This window comes from Oncorhynchus clarkii, chromosome 21, assembly GCF_045791955.1.
Source record: "Oncorhynchus clarkii lewisi isolate Uvic-CL-2024 chromosome 21, UVic_Ocla_1.0, whole genome shotgun sequence".
In the NCBI taxonomy this organism is placed as follows: Eukaryota; Metazoa; Chordata; class Actinopteri; order Salmoniformes; family Salmonidae; genus Oncorhynchus; species Oncorhynchus clarkii.
The window spans coordinates 19,158,797-19,180,844 of record NC_092167.1 but is presented as its reverse complement, the minus strand read 5'-3'; the positions used below and the strand labels follow the sequence as shown (position 1 = coordinate 19,180,844).

The following is a 22,048-nucleotide window of genomic DNA, read 5'->3' as shown; positions in this document are numbered from 1 at the left end:
AAGGGTACCGAGGGCAGGGTACTGAGGGCAGGGTACTGGGGGCAGGGTACTGAGGGAAGGGTACTGAGGGCAGGGTACTGAGGGCAGGGTACTGGGGTTAGGGTACTGGGGGAAGGGTACTGAGGGCAGGGTACTGCGGGCAGGGTACTGGGGGCAGGGTACTGAGGGAAGGGTACTGAGGGCAGGGTACTGAGGGCAGGGTACTGGGGGCAGGGTACTGAGGGCAGAGTACTGAGGGCAGGGTACTGAGGGCAGGGTACTGAGGGCAGGGTACTGGGGGCAGGGTACTGAGGGCAGGGTACTGAGGGCAGGGTACTGGGGGCAGGGTACTGAGGGAAGGGTACTGGGGGCAGGGTACTGAGGGAAGGGTACTGAGGGAAGGGTACTGAGGGCAGGGTACTGAGGGCAGGGTACTGGAGGCAGGGTACTGAGGGAAGGGTACTGTGGGAAGGGTACTGAGGGCAGGGTACTGAGGGCAGGGTACTGGGTGCAGGGTACTGAGGGCAGGGTACTGAGGGAAGGGTACTGAGGGCAGAGTACTGAGGGCAGGGTACTGGGGGCAGGGTACTGGGGGAAGGGTACTGAGGGCAGGGTACTGAGGGCAGGGTACTGAGAACAGGGTACTGGGGGCAGGGTACTGAGGGAAGGGTACTGAGGGAAGGGTACTGAGGGCAGGGTACTGAGGGCAGGGTACTGGGGGCAGGGTACTGAGGGAAGGGTACTGCGGGAAGGGTACTGAGGGCAGGGTACTGAGGGCAGGGTACTGGGGGCAGGGTACTGAGGGCAGGGTACTGAGGGAAGGGTACTGAGGGCAGAGTACTGAGGGCAAGGTACTGGGGGCAGGGTACTGGGGGAAGGGTACTGAGGGCAGGGTACTGAGGGCAGGGTACTGAGGCCAGGGTACTGAGGGCAGGGTACTGGGGGCAGGGTACTGAGGGAAGGGTACTGAGGGCAGGGTACTGGGGGCAGGGTACTGAGGGAAGGGTACTGGGGGAAGGGTACTGAGGGCAGGGTACTGAGGGCAGGGTACTGAGGCCAGGGTACTGAGGGCAGGGTACTGGGGGCAGGGTACTGAGGGAAGGGTACTGAGGGCAGGGTACTGGGGGCAGGGTACTGAGGGAAGGGTACTGAGGGAAGGGTACTGAGGGCAGGGTACTGAGGGCAGGGTACTGGGGGCAGGGTACTGAGGGAAGGGTACTGAGGGCATAGTACTGAGGGCAGGGTACTGGGGGCAGGGTACTGGGGGAAGGGTACTGAGGGCAGGGTACTGAGGGCAGGGTACTGAGGCCAGGGTACTGGGGGCAGGGTACTGAGGGAAGGGTACTGAGGGAAGGGTACTGAGGGCAGGGTACTGAGGGCAGGGTACTGGGGCAGGGTGCTGAGGGCAGGGTACTGGGGGCAGGGTACTGAGGGCATGGTACTGAGGGCAGGGTACTGGGGGCAGGGTACTGGGTGCAGGGTACTGGGGGCAGGGTACTGAGGGAAGGGTACTGAGGGAAGGGTACTGAGGGCAGGGTACTGAGGGCAGGGTACTGAGGGAAGGGTACTGAGGGAAGGGTACTGAGGGCAGGGTACTGAGGGCAGGGTACTGGGTGCAGGGTACTGGGGGCAGGGTACTGAGGGAAGGGTACTGAGGGCAGGGTACTGAGGGCAGGGTACTGGGGGCAGGGTACTGAGGGAAGGGTACTGAGGGAAGGGTACTGAGGGCAGGGTACTGAGGGCAGGGTACTGGGTGCAGGGTACTGAGGGAAGGGTACTGCGGGAAGGGTACTGAGGGCAGGGTACTGAGGGCAGGGTACTGGGGGCAGGGTACTGAGGGCAGGGTACTGAGGGAAGGGTACTGAGGGCAGAGTACTGAGGGCAGGGTACTGGGGGCAGGGTACTGGGGGAAGGGTACTGAGGGCAGGGTACTGAGGGCAGGGTACTGAGGCCAGGGTACTGGGGGCAGGGTACTGAGGGAAGGGTACTGAGGGAAGGGTACTGAGGGCAGGGTACTGGGGCAGGGTACTGAGGGCAGGGTACTGGGGGCAGAGTACTGAGGGCAGGGTACTGAGGGCAGGGTACTGGGGGCAGGGTACTGGGTGCAGGGTACTGAGGCCAGGGTACTGGGGGCAGGGTACTGAGGGAAGGGTACTGAGGGAAGGGTACTGAGGGCAGGGTACTGAGGGCAGGGTACTGGGGGCAGGGTACTGAGGGCAGGGTACTGAGGGCAGGGTACTGGGGGCAGGGTACTGAGGGAAGGGTACTGAGGGAAGGGTACTGAGGGCAGGGTACTGAGGGCAGGGTACTGGGGGCAGGGTACTGAGGGAAGGGTACTGCGGGAAGGGTACTGAGGGCAGGGTACTGAGGGCAGGGTACTGGGGGCAGGGTACTGAGGGCAGGGTACTGAGGGAAGGGTACTGAGGGCAGAGTACTGAGGGCAGGGTACTGGGGGCAGGGTACTGGGGGAAGGGTACTGAGGGCAGGGTACTGAGGGCAGGGTACTGAGGGCAGGGTACTGGGGGCAGGGTACTGAGGGAAGGGTACTGAGGGAAGGGTACTGAGGGCAGGGTACTGAGTGTGGTCACCGGGTGCTGTTGATGTCCTGGAGGGCAGGCAGTGTACCCCCAGTGATGCGTTGGGCTGACCGCACCACCCTCTGGAGAGCCCTGCGGTTGTGGACGGTGCGATCGCAGCTGTTGCGCCTTCTTCACCACACTGTCTGTGTACATGGACCCTTTCAGGTTGTCAGTGATGTGCACGCCGAGGAAGCTTTTCACCATCTTCACTGCGGCACCGTTGCGCCTTCTTAAACCCTCTCCACTGCGGCCTCCTTTGTTTGGTTGATGTTGAGGGAGAGGTTATTTTCCTTGCACCACTCCGCCAGGGCCCTCACCTTCTCCCTGTAGGTCAGGGATCGTCAACTAGATTCAGCCGCAGGCCTATTTTTTCTTGAGCAGATGGTCGGGGGGGCCGGGAACATATTTAAAAATAATTTGTAGACTGCAAATTGACCGCAAGAAGCCCAAACAGATATAATATTTGACTACAACATAATCATTTCAAACCTTGCTTACATTTGTATATGATCACGTGTCTCTCTATTATGCGTGGGAATACTTGGGAACAAATGTCTTGAATTAAAATAACTTGGGAGCTGATTTCCTTGTTTAAAAAAAAATCTATTATGTCCCCCGTGGTCAAAAAACTTGGGGGGGTAAATAAAACCACCCGCGGGCCAAATTCGGCCCACAGGCCGCCAGTTGGGGAACCCTGCTATAGACTGTCTCTTTGTTGTTGGTAATCAGGCCTCCCACTGTTGTGTCGTCAGCAAACTATTGTCATTGGTGAACAGGGAGTACAGAAGGGGGGCTGAGCACACACCCTTGTTGGGGCCCCCGTGTTGAGAATCAGCGTGGTGGAGGTGTTGTTGCCTACATTCACCACCTGGGGTTGGCCCGTCAGGAAGTCCATAACCCAGTTGCATGGGATGGGGTTCAGACCCAGGGCCCCGAGCTTAGTGATGACCTTGGAGGGCACTACAGTGTTGAAGGCTGAGCGGTAGTCAATTAACAGCATTCTTACATGGGTATTCCTCTTGTCCAGATGGGATAGGGCAGTGTGCAGTGTGATAGCGACTGTGTCATCCGTCGAAGGAGGCGGTACGGATATTGTAGTGGGTCTAGGGTGTCAGGTAAGGTGGAGGAGATATGATCCTTAACTAGCCTCTCAAAGCACTTCACAATGACAGAAGTGAGTGCTACGAGGTAACAGTCATTTAGTTCAGTTACCTTAGCTTTCTTGGGTACGGGGGGACATCTTGAAGAAAGCGGGAACAACAAACTGGGATAGGGAGAGATTGAATATGTCCGTAAACACTCCAGCCAGCTGGTCTGCACATGCTCTGAGGACGCGGCTAGGGATGCTGTCTGGACCGGAAGCCTTGCTAGGGTTAACATGCTTAAATGTCTTACTCGCTTCGGCCACGGAGAACCTGAGCCTTCGTTGTGACTGTAAGATCATGTTGCACAACACCATATAATAAGAGCAACAGTAATAGAGGTTTCATATGGGGCGAAGCCAACACCCTACCCCCAGCTCCGTACTCTGCAGAGGAGAAAGAGAACGAGACTTGAGATCTGGATTCCTATAGGAATATCGAAGTGTTCGTGAACAACAATTTCACACAGGTTCATTCAGATGAATAGTGGCACAGTCGTAGGCCCTTGTTATTGGTAAATGATGGAACAGCACGACTCATCTCTCAGCTGTTATAGTAGAGGCCCCTAGACATTATCCTGGCTTCACTTATCCATCATGCAATTATACTGATTTGGCTCTATTTTTCATTTAGATCACACAACTTCTTAGTGTAGTTTCGTTAGGCACTAAATTGGTACTTCGTCTTTGTGAGTAAAAGTTTTGCCTTCTGAATGTGCACGTTTCACTTTCATCACTGGCTAGTCAGTAGCCATTTCATATCACCGTTCAGAGAGTATGTTCAACAATCTGTTTTTCCCCCCTCCCGCTGCGCCTGTGTGAGTAGTGGGCGGCGCGCATACCCAATCCCCCTCTCCATACCCAGCCAGTGTTGTACGTGAGAGAGTGGAGCCACTCCGTTGACTCCAAGCAGAGAGCGAAAGACAGGGAGGGAAGAGAGGCAGGAGGACCGGAGCGCCGACATCGTCGGTATGAATCAAGTGTAGCATCTTAGAATTTCAGATTGTTTTGCAACAATATTTTTTTTCGTTTAAAATTCCGTTTTGGCGCTGAATCGGAGACTATGGAACTGACTGTATCCAGGGTGCTGATTCCCATTGCGCAGCTCCTGGTTTCCTGCCAGATAGGTAAGGAAGAAGAATATTAATAGATTTTGAAAAGTTTCATGATTTATGTGTGATACGCATTATCACTGAGTGTGCACAGTGCATGTTTGTAACAGGCTACTTACTGTAGGCTCTATATTTGATGTTATAGTGTATTCACTCAACGATGCCATATTTGACACTGGCAAACAAATAAAGACAGGGAACATGGTGAACTTAAAATGTGCATCCCAAATGCAACTCCACCTGACACGTCTCAGGACTGTATATTTGGAGAAATTACACTGTTGATTTGTCATGAAGAGACTTTTAACCTTTGGAGAACTTCTTCGTTTTAATGGGAGCATTTCGCTTGATATGTCAAGCGCACTCATGTGTAGGCTGTTAACAGCATTTGGGCATGCCATTGAGAGCGCCTTTAACTGGTGAAGCCATTGAAACATGGCGTGAACACTGACAGTGGGGTTGGTTTCGTGGATGGATCTGCCATCTGCATTTTCCGTTTCTTCTAATCCCTTGGCTCAGTCTTTATCTGCGATCTAAAAGAAGCATCTAAGAGATGGACAGTTTTGTTGGCCGGTTTTATGGGAATTGGGAATTATGGGGAAAATTCTTTGGAGGGAAATGAAGGAGGGAGCACATCTCTAAGCCATCTGTTCCTCAGTATGCCAGGCCACCCTACAAGAGTAGGCTACCCCCCCCCCCCCCCCCCCCCCCCCCCCCCCCCCCCCCCCCCACACACTTACACACATACACACACACTGCATACGACACTCACACTGTCTCACAAATATGCACGTCCATCTGCATTCAAGACTATCACCAATTTGACTGTTTGGATACAATCAACACATTCACACCATGCCATATGATATATATATATATATACTGTAGACCACATTAAGGTAATTCGCCTAGATATGAACAGTGCAGAACAGTACATTAGGTACTCATTGTAAAGTCACTTCAGCTGTGGTGTGCCAGTGCCTCAGCTGGCAGAGCTGAGTGCAAGAGCACGGTCAGGGTCAAGTTTTGTGCATGGTTTGTGGGCATGGCTAGGGTTAGGGTCAAGTTTTCAGGGTTCAGTTTTCAATTCAGTCGGTTCAGAAAGTGGGACAATCCTCATAGGAAACAATGGATGATTGACTGAATTGAAAACGGAACTGACCCCAACCCTGATCAGGAGAGCCTGGGGAGAGTTCATAAGCATGAGCGTGGTAATGACATAATACTCATTGATCAGAGCCAGCAGCCCTATAGGGCAGGCTCTTTTTATTTCTCTCATGGACAGGGTTGGTGTACGTGAGAGGCTCTGAGAGCACACAGAGTATGTTAGTTACACCATCAGTGGGGCATCAGAATGGCTCTCATCCTGACACTGCTGTTGATCGGTGGATCATTGTGGATAATGTTGCCCTGTTATGTATATAAATGAGATGGCTGTAACACCCTCGATGGGCAGGGCAAGAGTGTCGTTCCACCTCAAATAAGCAGAAGCGTTTCGACACCCGCCATGTCAGATTGTTCTGAAATTGTTTATGCAGTTAGAAATAAATAAGATTCGAATTCCTGCACATTATTTTGTTGAAATATGGCTCAACGACTGATCACACGGCTACAGACCCAGGAACGGAAACGACTGCGAGTAGGAACACAGCACGAGACAAACATAACAGCAGCAGGACACACACTTCAGGTGTGCAGCTGTGGTTGGGAGAGAGTAACATCAGCAAAGGGGGTTAAGGATCCATCAAGGGAGGAAAAAGGTGCTTGGGAGAGCAGAGACAGGGACCTCGCATTGACCAGTACTTCTTGCGAAGCAGCCAGTCAAATCAGTCGAATGAAGCACAGCGACAGGACGCAAACCAAAGTTCGCAGAGCATCAGCACCCCTGTAACGGAGGAGGATAACACAAGCACAGAAATGCCAGTGGATGAACTCACCCAACCACAGAGACCTCTAAAAAGAGGAAAAGATCAAAGGGCACAGACCGAGTGTGAAGTGGCCCAAAAGCTGTTGAAAAGAGAGAGCGGGAAACAATCGACAACAACCTGACAAAAATCTTGGAACGACAGGTAGGAACAGCAGAGAAAAAGGTTGAAAGGATGGGAGACATTATCTACCACTACGGAGAAGAGCGCTTTGGAGTAAACGAAAGGAGAAGTGGCACGACACCACCCGCGCCAGCCAAATCTAGGAGGCAGCAGGAGATCGAGATACTTGTCAGAGAGAGAAGGCAGCTGAGAAAGCAGTGGAAGAAGGCCTCTGATGCAGAGAGTGAAGGTCTCATGCTACTCCGAGCAGACATCGAATGTCGGCTGGCAACCTTGCGAAGAGCGGAAAACTTAAGGAAACTTCGTAGGAAGAAGGAACACTCAAGAACAGGGTTCTATAAAAAAAAACTTTAAGTTTGTCAAAGACCTCTTCACAAAGGAAAGGTGCGGAATCCTAAAAACTCCAAAGCCCGAACTGGAAGAACACCTGGAAAAGGTCCACCAGGACACGAAAAGGCATGAGCAGATAATCATCCCACATGACATCCCACCTTTTCAACCACCAGAATTCAATCTGGACACTGACCCTCCAAAATGGAAGGAAGTAGAGAACGTTGTCCGACGAGCAAGAGCGGCCTCGGCTCCTGAGCCTAATGGAGTACCATACAAGCTCTACAATAAAACACCCCGGATGTTCTACACTTTCTTTGGAGGCTCATGAGGATAGTGTGGCAGAAGGACATAATACCAAAGGCATGGCGAAGGGCTGGTGGTGTGCTAATCCCGAAAGAGAAGGATGCGACAGACATCAGTCAATTCCGACCAATCTCCCTTCTCAACGTCGGGAAGAAGATCTTTTTCAGTATAATAGCACAGAGGCTGTCCACTTACCTGGAAAGGAACAAGTACAAGGATGAGTCCCAAAATTGACATCTTAACCCATTCTAAGAAATAAACCTCCCATGCCACTGTCAACATCACAGCAAATCTCATGTGAGTTCATACCATCTATTGGCACAATGGACAGTTTTTAACATCTCGTCCCGTGTTTTATGATTCTTATTCTCTGAGAAATTAAGCTAATTGATTACATCCAAATTTGCCCATTTAAATGTATAGGATTCATATAATATTCAAAGAAATATAGTACCTAACATCTGATTTGGACCAAACTTTTTTCTAACAATGAGTTAGACATGAGGAATCCAAGAAATTGTCTAAAGTCACCCACAGACCACACACTCCAACAACAAATATATAGTATCAGTTCTCTATGTCTGACAAGTACCATGAAGCTGCGGCTCTGAGTATTGCTTCCCGGCTCTGAGTAATGTATTCCCAGTTAATTTGATTATGTTTTTTCCCTCCCTGTTTAGAGAAACTATTAATGGATGTTGTTAGGTTTTACATCCCATCCTACATCCTGGTATTACTAAGTTCTGACCACTAGGTGGTGCTGTTCCTGCTTTTAGGTGATATTTGTTAAAGAATGACTGAATCCCCCTCAATGTTAAAGGGATAGTTCACCCAAATTACAAAATTACATATTGGTTTCCTTACCCTGTAAGCGGTCTATGGACAAGGTATGACAGCAATCCATGCTTTGGTTTTGTTGTCCACTGTTTCAAATGCTGAATTTGTAGCATTTGTGGCACAAATCCAATGCAAGTCAATGGTATCTATATTAGCAGATATGAAGCCTGAAAATGCATTGACTAACATTGACTTGCATTGGATTTGTGCCATAAATTCTAAAAAGTTAGCATTTGAAACATCACCATCTAATGGTCACAACCTGTTAGTGCCAGGATGTATTGTTGGATGGGACATAAACCTAACAACTTCAATTACTAATTTCTCTGAACAGGGAAAAAAAACATCAACAAATTCATTGACAATACATTACATAGTATGAAGAAACAGTACTCAGAACCGCAGCTCCATACTACTAGTCAGACATAGAGAATGGATACTGTATACATGTTGTTGGGGGTGTGATTGGCGTGGGATGTGGGGGGTCCGTGGGTGGCTTTTGAGAATTTCTTTGAATTTCTCATGTCTAACTCATTGTTTGAAAGAAGTTTGGTCCAAATCGGATGTTAGGTAGTAAATGTATTGAATATTGAATTTAATTTATTTGAATTTGGGTGAAATCATAATAGCTTAATTTCTCAGAGATCAAATAATATTTCAACAAAATAGTGTCGAAGAAATGCTCATTTTATCTGTTTCTAACTACAGAAACGATATCAGATTGATGTGACATGGTGGCTTGCTGAATGAATGGGAAGAATTGATCTTCCACACTGTTCTCTCCATGGGTGTGATTGGGATGTATGAAGTAACAGCATGCGATGGTGTACTCTTCGAAAAAAACGGTGCTATCTAGAACCTACAAGGTTTCTCTGGCTGTCCCCATAGGATAACCCTTTGAAGAACCCATTTTGGTTCCAGGTAGAACCCTTTTGGTTCCAAGTAGAAATCTTTTGGGTTCCATGTAGAACCCTTTCCACAGATGGTCCTGCATGGAACCTACAAGGGTTCTACCTGGAAACAAAAATGGTTATCCTATAGGACTGGGAATTGCCAGGGACCTCACGATACGATCGTATCACGATATATCACAATTCTATATGAATTGCGACTTGATACTGTGATTTCTATTGTGATTCAACATTCCAAACATATTGCTCACTGTATGTCTGCTACAGAGGAAAGACATAGAGCCATAATAAAAACGAGTTTTGATCAGTCGTGGATATAAAAGAGCTGAAAACATGTTGGCTCACCATTTAAAAAGAAGATTGAGGCCAAGCTATAGGAGGAGAAATACACACGTTTTGGCGCTGGCACAGCCGACTAGCGATAACTAATGTTAACTACCTAGCAACAAGTAAATCAATGTCATAGAATCATTATAATTGTCACGACTTCCACCGAAGTCGGTTCTTCTCCTTGTTTGGGCGGCGTTTGGCGGTCGTCGTCACCGGTCTTCTAGTCATCGTCGATCCACTTTTCATTTTCCATTTGTTTTGTCTTGTTTTCCTACACACCTGGTTCTCATTTCCCTCATTAAGTGTTGTGTATTTAACCCTCTGTTCCCCCCATGTCTTTGTGTGGAATTGTTTGTTGTAAGTGCTTGTGCACATTTGTTACTGGTGCGCCACGGGTTTTGTACCCATGTTGGTTTATTCTTTATGCCGTTGGTTTTGTATTAAACTGCTCCGGCTATTACCTGGTTCTGCTCTCCTGCGTCTGACTTCACTGCCACCAGTTACGCACCCCATTACAATAATATAGTCAACAATGATGTCACGATACTCTACTGTAGACATTTCCCCCTCCCTATCCCTATTCTCCCATGGGAACAGCTGAAGAACCATTTTGGAACCCTTTTTTTAAAAGTGTGGGTTGAGTTCTTTGCTGGTCAGTCAGACCTACGGAGTTGAATAGAATAGAATAGAATACAATCAAGTATCTCTTGGAACACATCTAACAGATGGTTGATGCTCTCTTTAACGAGCTGTAGCAGCAGCAGCCTGTGTGAGACCGTAACAGTTGTGGATGTGGTGAGGGTGGGTGAGCCTGGGTGAGCCTGCTGAGTACTGTTATGGGATCCAGCATCATTAATTAGGGTAGTTTACTCTGCTCTAAACCCACGGTGTATAGTTAATTGGCATTTGGCAGCATGTCCACTGCAGTTTCCTTTGAACCTCGGACAGAATGTACATGGAATAAAGCAAACAAAGCCCTAGACCAGAGCACTAGATAATGAAACATAATGAAAAGCCAGAAGGACTATTAAAAATAGAATAGGAGTCTTCTACTGAATAGACACCTGCTAGTGTTGCGGACACAAATGTGTCTGGGTCAAACCAGTAACCAATTCAACTGCAACCTGGGTGAGGCTCAATTACATTCAATCACGCCTGTAAATAATTACTGCTTATAAAACCTTTATTAACTGTGTATTATGATACTATTCATAACATGAGAAATTTGCCTGAATAAAGAAATCTCTTTGGAACTGTGAATTAAGAAGATCACACACACCTAATGCTATAGAACCAAAAGGGCTTCTTCCAATGAATGGTTCCATTTAGAACCCAGAACCCTTTCAAAACTCTTTCTTTCCCCCTAGCTCTGTAAATCATTTTCCTTATCAAGCAACATCACCTAAAGAGGCCTGTGATACAAGCAGATGATGCGTAACAGAGAAGCTATACATTAGCCATCAGGTTTGACCGGTTTACCACTGGGTGCTTATGACGTCCTGTGATCTACCATATCTGGTCATTAGTCCCATGTGTAGTTATGTCATCCTAATGCTACTTACGTAATGAGGAGAGAGAGAGCCCCCCTCTCCCTCTGTGCTGCGTACATAATGAGGAGAGAGAGAGAGACCCCCTCTACCTCTGTGCTGCGTACATAATGAGGAGAGAGAGAGCCCCCTCTCCCTCTGTGCTGCGTACATAATGAGGGGAGAGCCCCCCTCTCCCTTTGTGCTACGTACATAATGAGGAGAGCGCGAGCCCCCCTATCCCTCTGGACGATCAACCGATCGATGTCTCTAACGTTTGTGAAAAGACATCCACATGACCTCGCTCCATCTCTCTCTGTCAAATTAGATTTGTTGGCCCTTTCGGGGCCATTGCTTTTAAATGTTAAATGAGTTTAGACGAGAGTCAAATGTCAAAGAATCACTGATATGGTTTGTCTCCTCTTCGTATTGTAATGTCTGCCGTTTGGATTAGAGGAGAGAGACAGATGAATGTCGGCCTAATCTGCTGTACAGCTATCTGTCTAGCCCCAGAGACGGGAGTGTGTGTGTGTGGGTGGGTGTTCATGGGAACAAACATAGGGGCAGGATCTCACTTCTCGTACCATGTTTCTGTAAGTAGGCCTTTCTTCTGCGACAGAATCCATTGAGGACGTTGCATCCCCAAGTGTTCGTGCTGAGTCTCTCTTGTCTCTCTTCATGTTCACTCTCTCTTCTGATTTTTTTCCACATGATTATTCACCAGACTATAAATCTAACAGATGATGTCAATATCGCTACGCTCACTCACCCGGAAGACAGAAATCTGTAACAGTAGCCATGGTAACATGTAATATGGTAAACTACTAGAACAAAATGATCTGGGGGGAACTGCTTGCTCCCCAGACAGCGTGAATATGTTCAGTCGAATGTATGGGTGGAAATAAGAGTTAGCTACGCAGTACGCCCGAGGCACACATGTCTCAAGTTAAGATCCAACTCTGTAATAAGAACAGACGAGTTAGAGGTGATTTGGAACATGTGATGTGTCCACATCATTGACATCTCATCTGTCTCCCCTCCATGTCTCACTCAAGCACGGACGCATGGACGCACACACAGACACGTCACTGTCGAGGGCCAGTGTGTGTGTGGTGCTCCATAGTGCTCCATGTGGAAGATGAGATTAGAACTGTAGAACCGGACGGACCTTTACGCTGCAGCTCTGTCCCTCTGTGCTGCCAGCACAACAACGTCTTCATGGGAGTACGAATCTCTTGTTAAAAATATTTTTTCGAAAGCCATCATATGTGTCTCTCTTTGGGTGTCTAAAAAACACATATATAATTGGCTTTGTGGCTTATCTTACCACAAAGAGAAGTTACACTCAGATTTGGAGATAACTTTATATGATAATAATTGATCATATAAGCACTCATTTTGATTACGACTTCTTTTGATGTATCTCTGAAAGCAATATTATTGAATTATTCATGCCTATGCTTTATTTAAACCCTTTATTTGGTCTATTTTCAGTAAATGCATTTTATCAGCATGACATTCCTAGTCAACTGTAATGTAATTTATTCATAAGCATATTTAGCCTATACCACTAATCCACTTACTTTCTCTCTGAGCCATGTAGTCACAGTTATTAGAGCTAGCTCCATCCCAGTCGTGACTTTGATTGCGGCATATTGTCTACTTGGTCTTACTGCGAGTTGAAGTTCCCTTGTAATACGATGCCATATGGTTCTCAGTATACCCTGCAATATCCCAAGAGATATCAATAATGGAAACAATGAATTCATCATGTCTACAGCACCATGCCAGTGCCAGTCCATGGATTACTACCTTATTGTTCACCCGTACCCATAATGTTAACATGCACAGGAAAATCAATGGTGTACATTTAACTCTGAAAGTGTCAAATGTATACTATTATCAGTGAACATAGTCCCACTGTACTGGTGTAACAAGTGAACAAGTCCCACTGTACTGGAGTTAAAATAACACTTTTGAAAGTGTTAAAGATTTAGCTATGTTGCAGTGTTCCCCATTTAACTCTTAAAATGTCCAAAGGAACTCGAATGTGGCGTTTGCAGAACTCAGCTGTGGAGTAATATGCATCACCTACAGTGTAAAACATAATACTTGATTTAGAGTGAACTGGGCTCACTCTGCTTAGTGATGACGCTGTTACACTTCCTCAGTGTAAGAAATGAACACCTGTAGTGTTACAGTACATCATTTTGGGTCTTGTTTTAACACTGTATAGTGTAAAGCCTCATTTGCATATTTCCCAGGGTGCCTTTTCTTTTTGAGTAAATTGTACACCCATGGCTGTATTTGTTAGTGACAGAGGCATGGTGGTTGAATTATTTCCCGGTTTCAATTGGAATCCTGACATAGTTAGGATATCCAACAGTTGGAATGTTTATTCACCCACAACCTGCATTCAGAATGACAGTAAAGATTAAGAAACATAATAAACAAAACACTACATAAACCATTTAAACCGGTACAACCATTTCAGTAATGCGTGCAATAAATCTAACTAACTGATTGGATTAGTTTAGAAAAATGTATCGCGTAAAATTAATGAATCAATCAATGTACATGGAAAACACAAATATTAAAAACAATCCCCAAAAATATACCTGCAGTATAGCATGCATGGAGATATAGTAATGATGGGTGTGGTTTTAATGGACTGTTTTACTCCCCACAGTGTAAAACAATAACTCTCGTTATTAACACCAACACTTGGGTTTATTTTACACCACTGAGTGCTAATTTCACCCTTACAGAGTGAATGCAACTCCTGAATCAACAATAGAAAAGTTACACTGAAAAATCTACCCTGGACAATTTGCTGTGTGGCATCATCCCAGACAGGGCACTGGCTAGCTAAAGAGAGCTACAGTGGACGGTCCACAGGTCCACTCTTTCTTAGAACATCCTGAATCACCCTCATCCGCAGTGTAAATGTTTAGAAAGCAGTGGCAGCGGAGAGGGCGAGGGAGGAAGAGGAGGGCAGTGACACTAAAAGGCCAGAGAGAAAGAGATGCTCTGTTTTCTCTTCTCTCCCTCTTGACTTCAGGAAGTTGGTTTGGAGTTATAGCGTCAGCCTGACAAGAGCAAGGCTTGTCTGTGGCTGGGCAGTTTGTCACAAAGGACAGTGTTGTTTAAAGGAGAGAGACTTAAGAAGAGGAGACTTAATAAGAGGCAGTGGGAGATGGTGGGTCTTGGGGAATGAGATGACTGAGGCTGGGGGGGGGGGGAACCCAGGGAAAGCCGGTGGGAGAGGGGCTGCAGACTGCAGTGAAAGATGGAGGGGAACCTCAAGTGAGAGGTGGTTGGGGGGAGGGGGGGGGGGGGCGGGCAGTGAAAGATGGGGGAGTGTGTGTCCATGGCGATGGGAGAGGCAGCAGAGGATGTCAGTGTGGAAATCAGGGTGGCCAGACGCCACAGTACATTCTGCGGTTGTCAAGGAGTCCAGTGCTGATGCTCTCTGCATGCTGATGGAACTGATGGAAAACCTGTGATGCATCTCAATACTGTATGCCACTTCCTCTCCTTGTCTCCTTTACTTCAGGAAGCCACATTAGACTATTGAGATGCTTATATAACTCAGTGCTGTGATGCTGAGCAGATGAACACGGTGCATTTCACTGCACTCAGAGTGGGAGAACCGTCTGGTTCTAACATACACACACACGCAGGCAAACACACACGAACACACACACCATCCCCACTAACTAATATGGACAAAATCCTACATACCCAAGTAACAAATAAAGTGGGACTGAGCATTTATGTCATCATCAACCACACAACCCCAGTGGGGCTGACTGCAGTAAGTGCAGTCACTGTACCTGGCTCTAAAATGCTGTTTTTTGGTTATTAAGCTCTCTGTTCCTCTGTTTTCTCCAGCTCTCTGTGTTCTCTCCCCTCCCCGGGGGTGTCTCTCTCTGTGACTGATTTATTTATGAGTTCTTCTTCCACTATTTCAGACGGGAGGAGCTCGGAGGAAGGAGCTGAAACTTTGTGTTTATTATTTTAGGCCATCCCTCACCAGGGAACTCCCTGGCTAGCGGCTCACATTAATAACAGGCTTTTTCATGGGTTGTTTGTTCACAAATGCTGTGTTTCATGGAGAGTTTTGTGGAGGAGATAAGTAAAACCCTCTCCATCGGCAGTAAACTTAATCTCATTAAGCAGCATTTGGAGAAAAGCTACCCTGACAAAGCCTTCAGAGTGCAGGACCATAGGAGAGATTGATGGGCTCTTTTATGATTGACACTCATTCATGTCGGTGGATGCAGCAGAATCGGGGGAGGAGTAGTCGCAGAGGCACAGAATCTGTCACAGAAATGGAATGATACGGACAAACTCCCATGATGCATGAGCAGACCTTCCACAGGCCTATCACTGAGAACAGGACAGCTCTGTCCAGTGTCTTAAACCATTTTAGCGCCTATGACTCTGGTTTAAAACCCAGTTGTTCTCAACAGAAGGTGAAGTTAAACCTCTTAGCAAATGATCCTGTTTTAAATCAACACGAGAGTGTTACATTTAACACGGGTCCAGTGTCTATACGGGTCCACACTTATCAGTGTTAAATGAACTCACTGCTTAGTGTAAAGCCTTGGTTTTGGTTGAGACATGGTTGTTGCATTCATCCATGTTCAGTCCTGTGGCCTCAGCAAATATGTTATCATTCAATTCTTTAACACACTGCAACACATACTTATTTTTGAAGGGCCATGTTTCACCTTAATACAGTGGCCCGAAACTCATGGTTTACAGGCCACATCAGGCCTGCAAATCACATTATGCTGGCTTGTAAAGGGATGTGCAATTCCTTTTGGAATCAAGCCAGAGTGGGAATAACCAACATTTTACATTTTTATTCACCCACAACCTGCATTAAGAATGACTGCTGGGTTGGGAAGACTAAGATATGAGACTACATAAATCATCTAAACTGGAACAACCATTTCAGTAACGTGTGCAATAAGTCCGCTTATCAGATTGGATTCGTTTAGAAACATTTATGTTATTTATATTTGAGTAGCATAAGATTAATTAATCAATCAATTTACATGCAAAAACAGAGATAATGAAACAAACAATTCAAAATAAAATCTACCTGAATACAGCATGCTGGGAAATATGATATTAATGAGCGTGGTTTTGGTTTAACACATGGTTATTTGCACCAACACTGGGGGTCTTTTACACTAATGAGTGTTAATTTAACAATTACATAGTTAATTTAACACCTGAATCAACACTAGATAATGTTACACTGAAAAATCAACACTAGGTAAGATTTGCAGATTTTCTGTGCAGCAGCAGTGAACGAATACATTTCCCTCTTTCTGGACAGTTGTTCTAACCTCCAGCTGTTCCCCTATATTACCACCTACAGAAGTAGACCCTGAGGCTTCTAGGCTTCTAGGCCTCACGTTCCCACGGTTACCACATGTCACATGTCTGACCTCACTGCAATAGCTGGGCCATGACACATTCCCATAGGCCCTCTCTAAAACCGACACACATCATCATGCTATGGATGCATGTTGTTATACTGTACATACCGCTAAGTCCCCTTAGAACAATGCGGCATTTGACAGTGCTCAGAAGCTATATCCCCTGTTTAATTTGGGCCTAACCCTCTTTAATCTTCCAGTGGAAGACCTGCAAGTTAAACCTGCAAGGAGAGAACACATGCTACTAAATCACTAATTCACAAATGGCTTTCAGTCACAGCAGCTGTCATATGATGATGTCATGGGGTGTGGCAGGGAGGTATGTATGTCTTGCTCTATGTTCAACAGGTGCTCCCTAGAATGTTCTCAGTGTGTATTGATCACAGGAAAGAATAATGATGATCATTGGCATTTGGCATCGTGGATGCATTTCTGCTCTGCTAAAGCAGAACCCCCCCACTGCACAGACTCAGAGCTGGTGCCAGTTGTTCTGTCTCAGTGCCTCTTGTGTGGCGTGAGTAGCATATCATATCCTGTCCCCTCACAGACGGAGGATGTGTTCTATGATCCAGATACGTGATTTAACGACGCAGCAAACGGACCACAACCGTGGCCGTACGGTGAGTCCCTAGGGATAGTGAAGTGAACCAGATGCTCTGGGCGGCTGAGCGGCTCAGTGCTCGGCCAGAGTAAAGTGAGTCCTTCCTGTCTTTTAGTTTCAGTCTGAACCAGCTTTCATCTCTCTCAGGGGTCCACTAATCGGCTATTCATTAGCATGCCAGTAAGACTCTCCTCCGCTACAACAACACATTGTACAGTACAGTCACACACACACACACACACACACCCACGCACACACACACCCACGCACGCACACACACACCCACGCACGCGCACGCACGCACACACACACACGCACGTGCGCACACACACACACACACACACACACACTATCCATCCATCCATGGTTACAGTACAGTCACACACCCACGCACGCACACACGCATGCACACACGCGCACACACGCACACACACACACACACACACACACACACACACACACACACACACACCATCCATCCATGGTTATACACTGTTCTTACTCATTAGTAGAAGGCCAGGTCGGGGCCTCCCATGTTCTATCTAGAGTCTAGACCAGAGGGTTCAGGTTTGGCCTTTCTGTAATGACTGGCTCTATTGTAACAGATGCGCTTTTAGTTCCTGGCCATGGCAGGCAGGCGCCCACTCAGTCAATCTGATCTGGGGTTAAAAGAAGTGGTCAACACTCCGCGGCTAACTAATTCACTTTATGACAGTTAGGAGACCATATTAGCATGTAACCAAAGAAATAGTAACATTTGAGTGGGACTGTAACGTAGATTTAGGAGCGCCGTCATTAGAGCTGATAATGACAGAGATAAGATGGCGAAAAGGGCCAAATGAAAGGAAGAGGGAAGGAAGGAGAGAGAAGGGAGTGAGAGAGAGAGCCAAAGAGGTTTCAGGCCAGCTTGAGTTTGACGCGTTCGTGGTTGATATAGTCATATATCAGCCCCGTCGTTAGTGCTGAGGACTAAAAGAAGGAGAGAAAAGGAGAGAAAGAGGGAGGAAAGGAAGGAGGGAGAGAGAGAGCCGAGAGGTTGTAGCTAGCGTTGATAATGGGCTCATTAACATCACACTGTGAGGGATTTTAATCTAGTTTGCCTCTGGCTTCTCTCTGTGACACTGACTGAAGCAGGGCCAGGACACTGGGGCTCAGATGGATCTGTCACACGGGAGGGGGGGCTGTGTGTGTGTGGGTGTGGGTGTGTGTGTGTGTGTGTGTGTGTGTGTGTGTGTGTGTGTGTGTGTAGTGCAGCTCTTTCCTTTTCCAAGGCTGTTTCCCTCTAGAAGTAATAGCATACAGTTAGTATTGTGGCAGAAAACAGAGGTCAGTGGTACGTGGTAAAGACCTACAGTGGCATGCGAAAGTATTCACCCCCTTGGCATTTTTCCTATTTTGTTGCCTTACAACCTGGAATTAAAATAGATTTTTTTTTTTTGGGGGGGGGGTTGTATCATTTAATTTACACAACATGCCTACCACTTTGAAGATTTTATTTTAATTTTAATTTTTATAAAAACAATTTATTGAGAAACAAACAAGAAATTTGACCCAAAAAATTGAAAACTTGAGCATGCATAACTATTCACCCCCCCAAAGTCAATACTTTGTAGAGGCACCTTTTGCAGCAATTACAACTGCAAGTCTCTTGGGGTATGTCTCTATAAGCTTGGCACATCTAGCCACTGGGATTTTTGTCCATTCTTCAAGCCAACACTGCTCCAGCTCCTTCAAGTCGTCCTAGTCTCAAATCTCTGGAAGACTGAAACAGGTTTTCCTCAAGAATGTCCCTGTATTTAGCGCCATCCATCATTCCTTCAATTCTGACCAGTTTCCCAGTCCCTGCCGATGAAAAACATCCCCACAGCATGATGCTGCAACCACCATGCTTCACTGTGGGGATGGTGTTCTTGGGGTGATGAGAGGTGTTGGGTTTGTGCCAGACATAGCGTTTTCCTTGATGGCCAAAAAGCTTATTTAGTCTAGTCTAATTTTTGACTAATCTGACCAGAGTACCTTCTTCCATATGTTTGGGCAGTCTCCCACATGCCTTTTTGCGAACACCAAACGTGTTAGCTTGTTTTTTTCTGGCCACTCTTCCATAAAGCCCAGCTCTGTGGAGTGTATGGATTAAAGTGGTCCTATGGACAGATACTCCAATCTCCACTGTGGAGTTTGCAGCTCCTTCAGGGTTATCTTTGGTCTCTTTGTTGGCTCTCTGATTAATGCCCTCATTGCCTGGTCCGTGAGTTTTGGTGGGCAGCCCTCTCTTGGCAGGTTTGTTGTGGTGCCATATTCTTTCCATTTTTTAACAATGGATTTAATGATGCTTCGTGGGATGTTCAAAGTTTCAGATATTTTTTTATAACCCAACCCTGATCTGTACTTCTCCACAACTTTGTCCCTGACCTGTTTGGAGAGCTCCTTGGTCTTCATAGTGCTGCTTGCTTGGTGGTGCCCCTTGCTTAGTGGTGTTGCAGACTCTGGGGCCTTTCAGAACAAAGATCATGTGACAGATCATGTGACACTTAGATTGCACACTGGTGGACTTTATTTAACTAATTATGTGACTTCTGAAGGTAATTGGTTGCACCAGATCGTATTTAGGGGCTTCATAGCAAAGGGGGTGAATACATATGCATGCACCACTCTTCCGTTTAGTATTTTTTTGAATTTTTTGAAACAAGTAATTTTTTTGAATTTCACTTCACCAATTTGGACTATTTTGTGTATGTCCATTACATGAAATCCAATTAAAAATCTATTTAAATTACAGGTTATAAAGCAACAAAATAGGAAAAACGCCAAGCGAGGTGAATAATTTTGCAAGGCACTGTATCCTAGATCCTGTATACTATAGAATGGAGAGTATGTATTCATATCAATGACTGTTTCTTCAGTGGTGACAATGGGCACTCTCCCTTCATCCCCCGTCTTACTTTTTTACAGTATGGTAAAAACAATAGGATTATATGGAGCATTAGACCCACCATGTGACCACAACATAGGATAGAATCAGAGTTGGTCATCATGACCCTTAACCTCTGACTTAACATAACAACAGCACAAGTGGGTTAGTAACTAAGCGGTATCTCGGTAGATACAAGGCAATGTGAGTTAGGAGATTTCGAAGAAGTAAGCAAGCAAACAAATTCATTGATTTTCAACTGTTGGGAATACTTAGTATTTTTCTCGCTACAGATTTTGGATCATTTTTTTCACATTAACCAGTGGGCATCAATAAGCCTTAACCCTTAAAACAAGTGACCAGCAGTGAACAGTAACAGCAGCCCATGCAGTCAGAAACAGCAGGTGTCCTGTAAAGTAGAGGATGCCATCTGACACTGATTCCAGCTAATACTCTGGAGCTCCTTCTCTGAGTGACACACACACACGTGCACGTGCACGCGCACACACGCACACGCACACACATACACACACACACACACACACACACACACACACACACACACACACACACACACACACACACACACCAGGCTGCCAGCTATCTGTTTCCTTTCCTACATGGCACAGAGAGAGCTATTATCCTCGGACATTACCAGGTCAGAAAGAGCGTGTCCACTGGGTAACTTAGCTATTTGAAATGAAGAGGTTTGAGTGGCGGTAAGAGGAGGGCATAGGAAGAAGATTGTAGCACTAGTGTAAATGTCAGCAGTAGGTAAAGTATAGTGCTCTTAAAGTGTACTTTGATACGGATCATTAGGCTTCCATCCTGTTAAGATCTGTGGGATTAAATCCACTAGTGCTTAGTATCCTTCATTCGATCTACACAGCGACACTCTGATAGTGTAAAACAACCCAAATGCCTCTGTGTGTGTGTGTGTGTGTGTGTGAGAGAGAGAGAGAGATATGGAGAGAGATAATGTAATGAGAGTGAACGAGGGAGAAAGATGGAGGGGAAAGAGAAAGAGATATACAAAGAGGAGGAGGCAGAAATCCATTAGAGCAGTAGATGTGTGTATACTCTGTGCCATAGCAGGCACATTCACACATAAAGGCACACACACACACATACAGATTGAGCAGCCATTTTCTCTAGACCATTCATCTCTCTAAACACTGTTGTCTCTTTCGAATAATTACTTTGGACCTTTTGAACTCTACTGATGTCTCATCTCCTCCACAGTGTGTGTGTGTGTGTGTGTGTGTGTGTGTGTGTGTGTGTGTGTGTGTGCGTGCGTGCGTGTGCACAAGCGCGCGAGTGTGTGTGTGTGTTGTTCCCACACATCACCATATAGCCATTACCTTCTACTGTCTCTGTAGCAGATAGCTCGCTTCATCACTGTGTGCAATGGCGAGAACAACACAATCTCTCTGGGTGAGTCAATAAAGATGACCAGTCCTTCATCACGTTCCCGTTAGCCAAGCTGTTTACAGATAACTCTGAACTGCTGGATGAGAGAGGGATGAACGAGGGCTGAGAGGGGCTGGAACAGGCAGCACTGTGATGTGCATAGAAAGTGGGTGGAAAGTGACGCCAGCCAAAGGCTTGTGAACAGAGAAAGAGGGAGAAGGAGAGAGAGAAGTCCCCTCTATCTTGTGGCTCACCACTTTTATCGCCTTCCTCGCCCCTCTCTCCTGTGTCTCACCCCCTCTGTCTCCTGTGTCTCACCCCTCTCCATAGTACCCTTCTCTCTCCTGCCCTTGAGAAGAGAAGCAGCATTGAGAGCAACTCAACAAATGGCAGCTCAGTCATATCCCTATAGATAAACTAAGTGGCCGTGATGTGGCATCTGACACGAGAGAAATAGTATGTCATCATATGCAAGGTCATGCAGCAGGTGCTGGGGTCTCACATGACAGAGTGAGGCGTATCCTAACTCTCAATTTTCCCTTTCCTCTCTCTCTCTCTCTCTCTTCCTCTCTCT

The 22,048-nt window shown here is 46.6% G+C and overlaps 1 protein-coding gene across 2 annotated transcripts in view; it reads left to right on the top strand.

The window, feature by feature from the left end:
* The first annotated feature begins 4,615 nt into the window (after positions 1-4,615).
* LOC139378695 (receptor-type tyrosine-protein phosphatase zeta-like) overlaps positions 4,616-22,048 on the top strand; it is a 42,204-nt gene continuing 24,771 nt past the window's right edge. For both annotated transcript variants that reach the window (XM_071121110.1, XM_071121109.1), the window contains exon 1: positions 4,616-4,826. In XM_071121110.1, the coding sequence (XP_070977211.1) occupies positions 4,763-4,826 (64 nt within the window). In that variant the 5' untranslated portion in view covers positions 4,616-4,762. The remainder of the gene's footprint in view (positions 4,827-22,048) is intronic.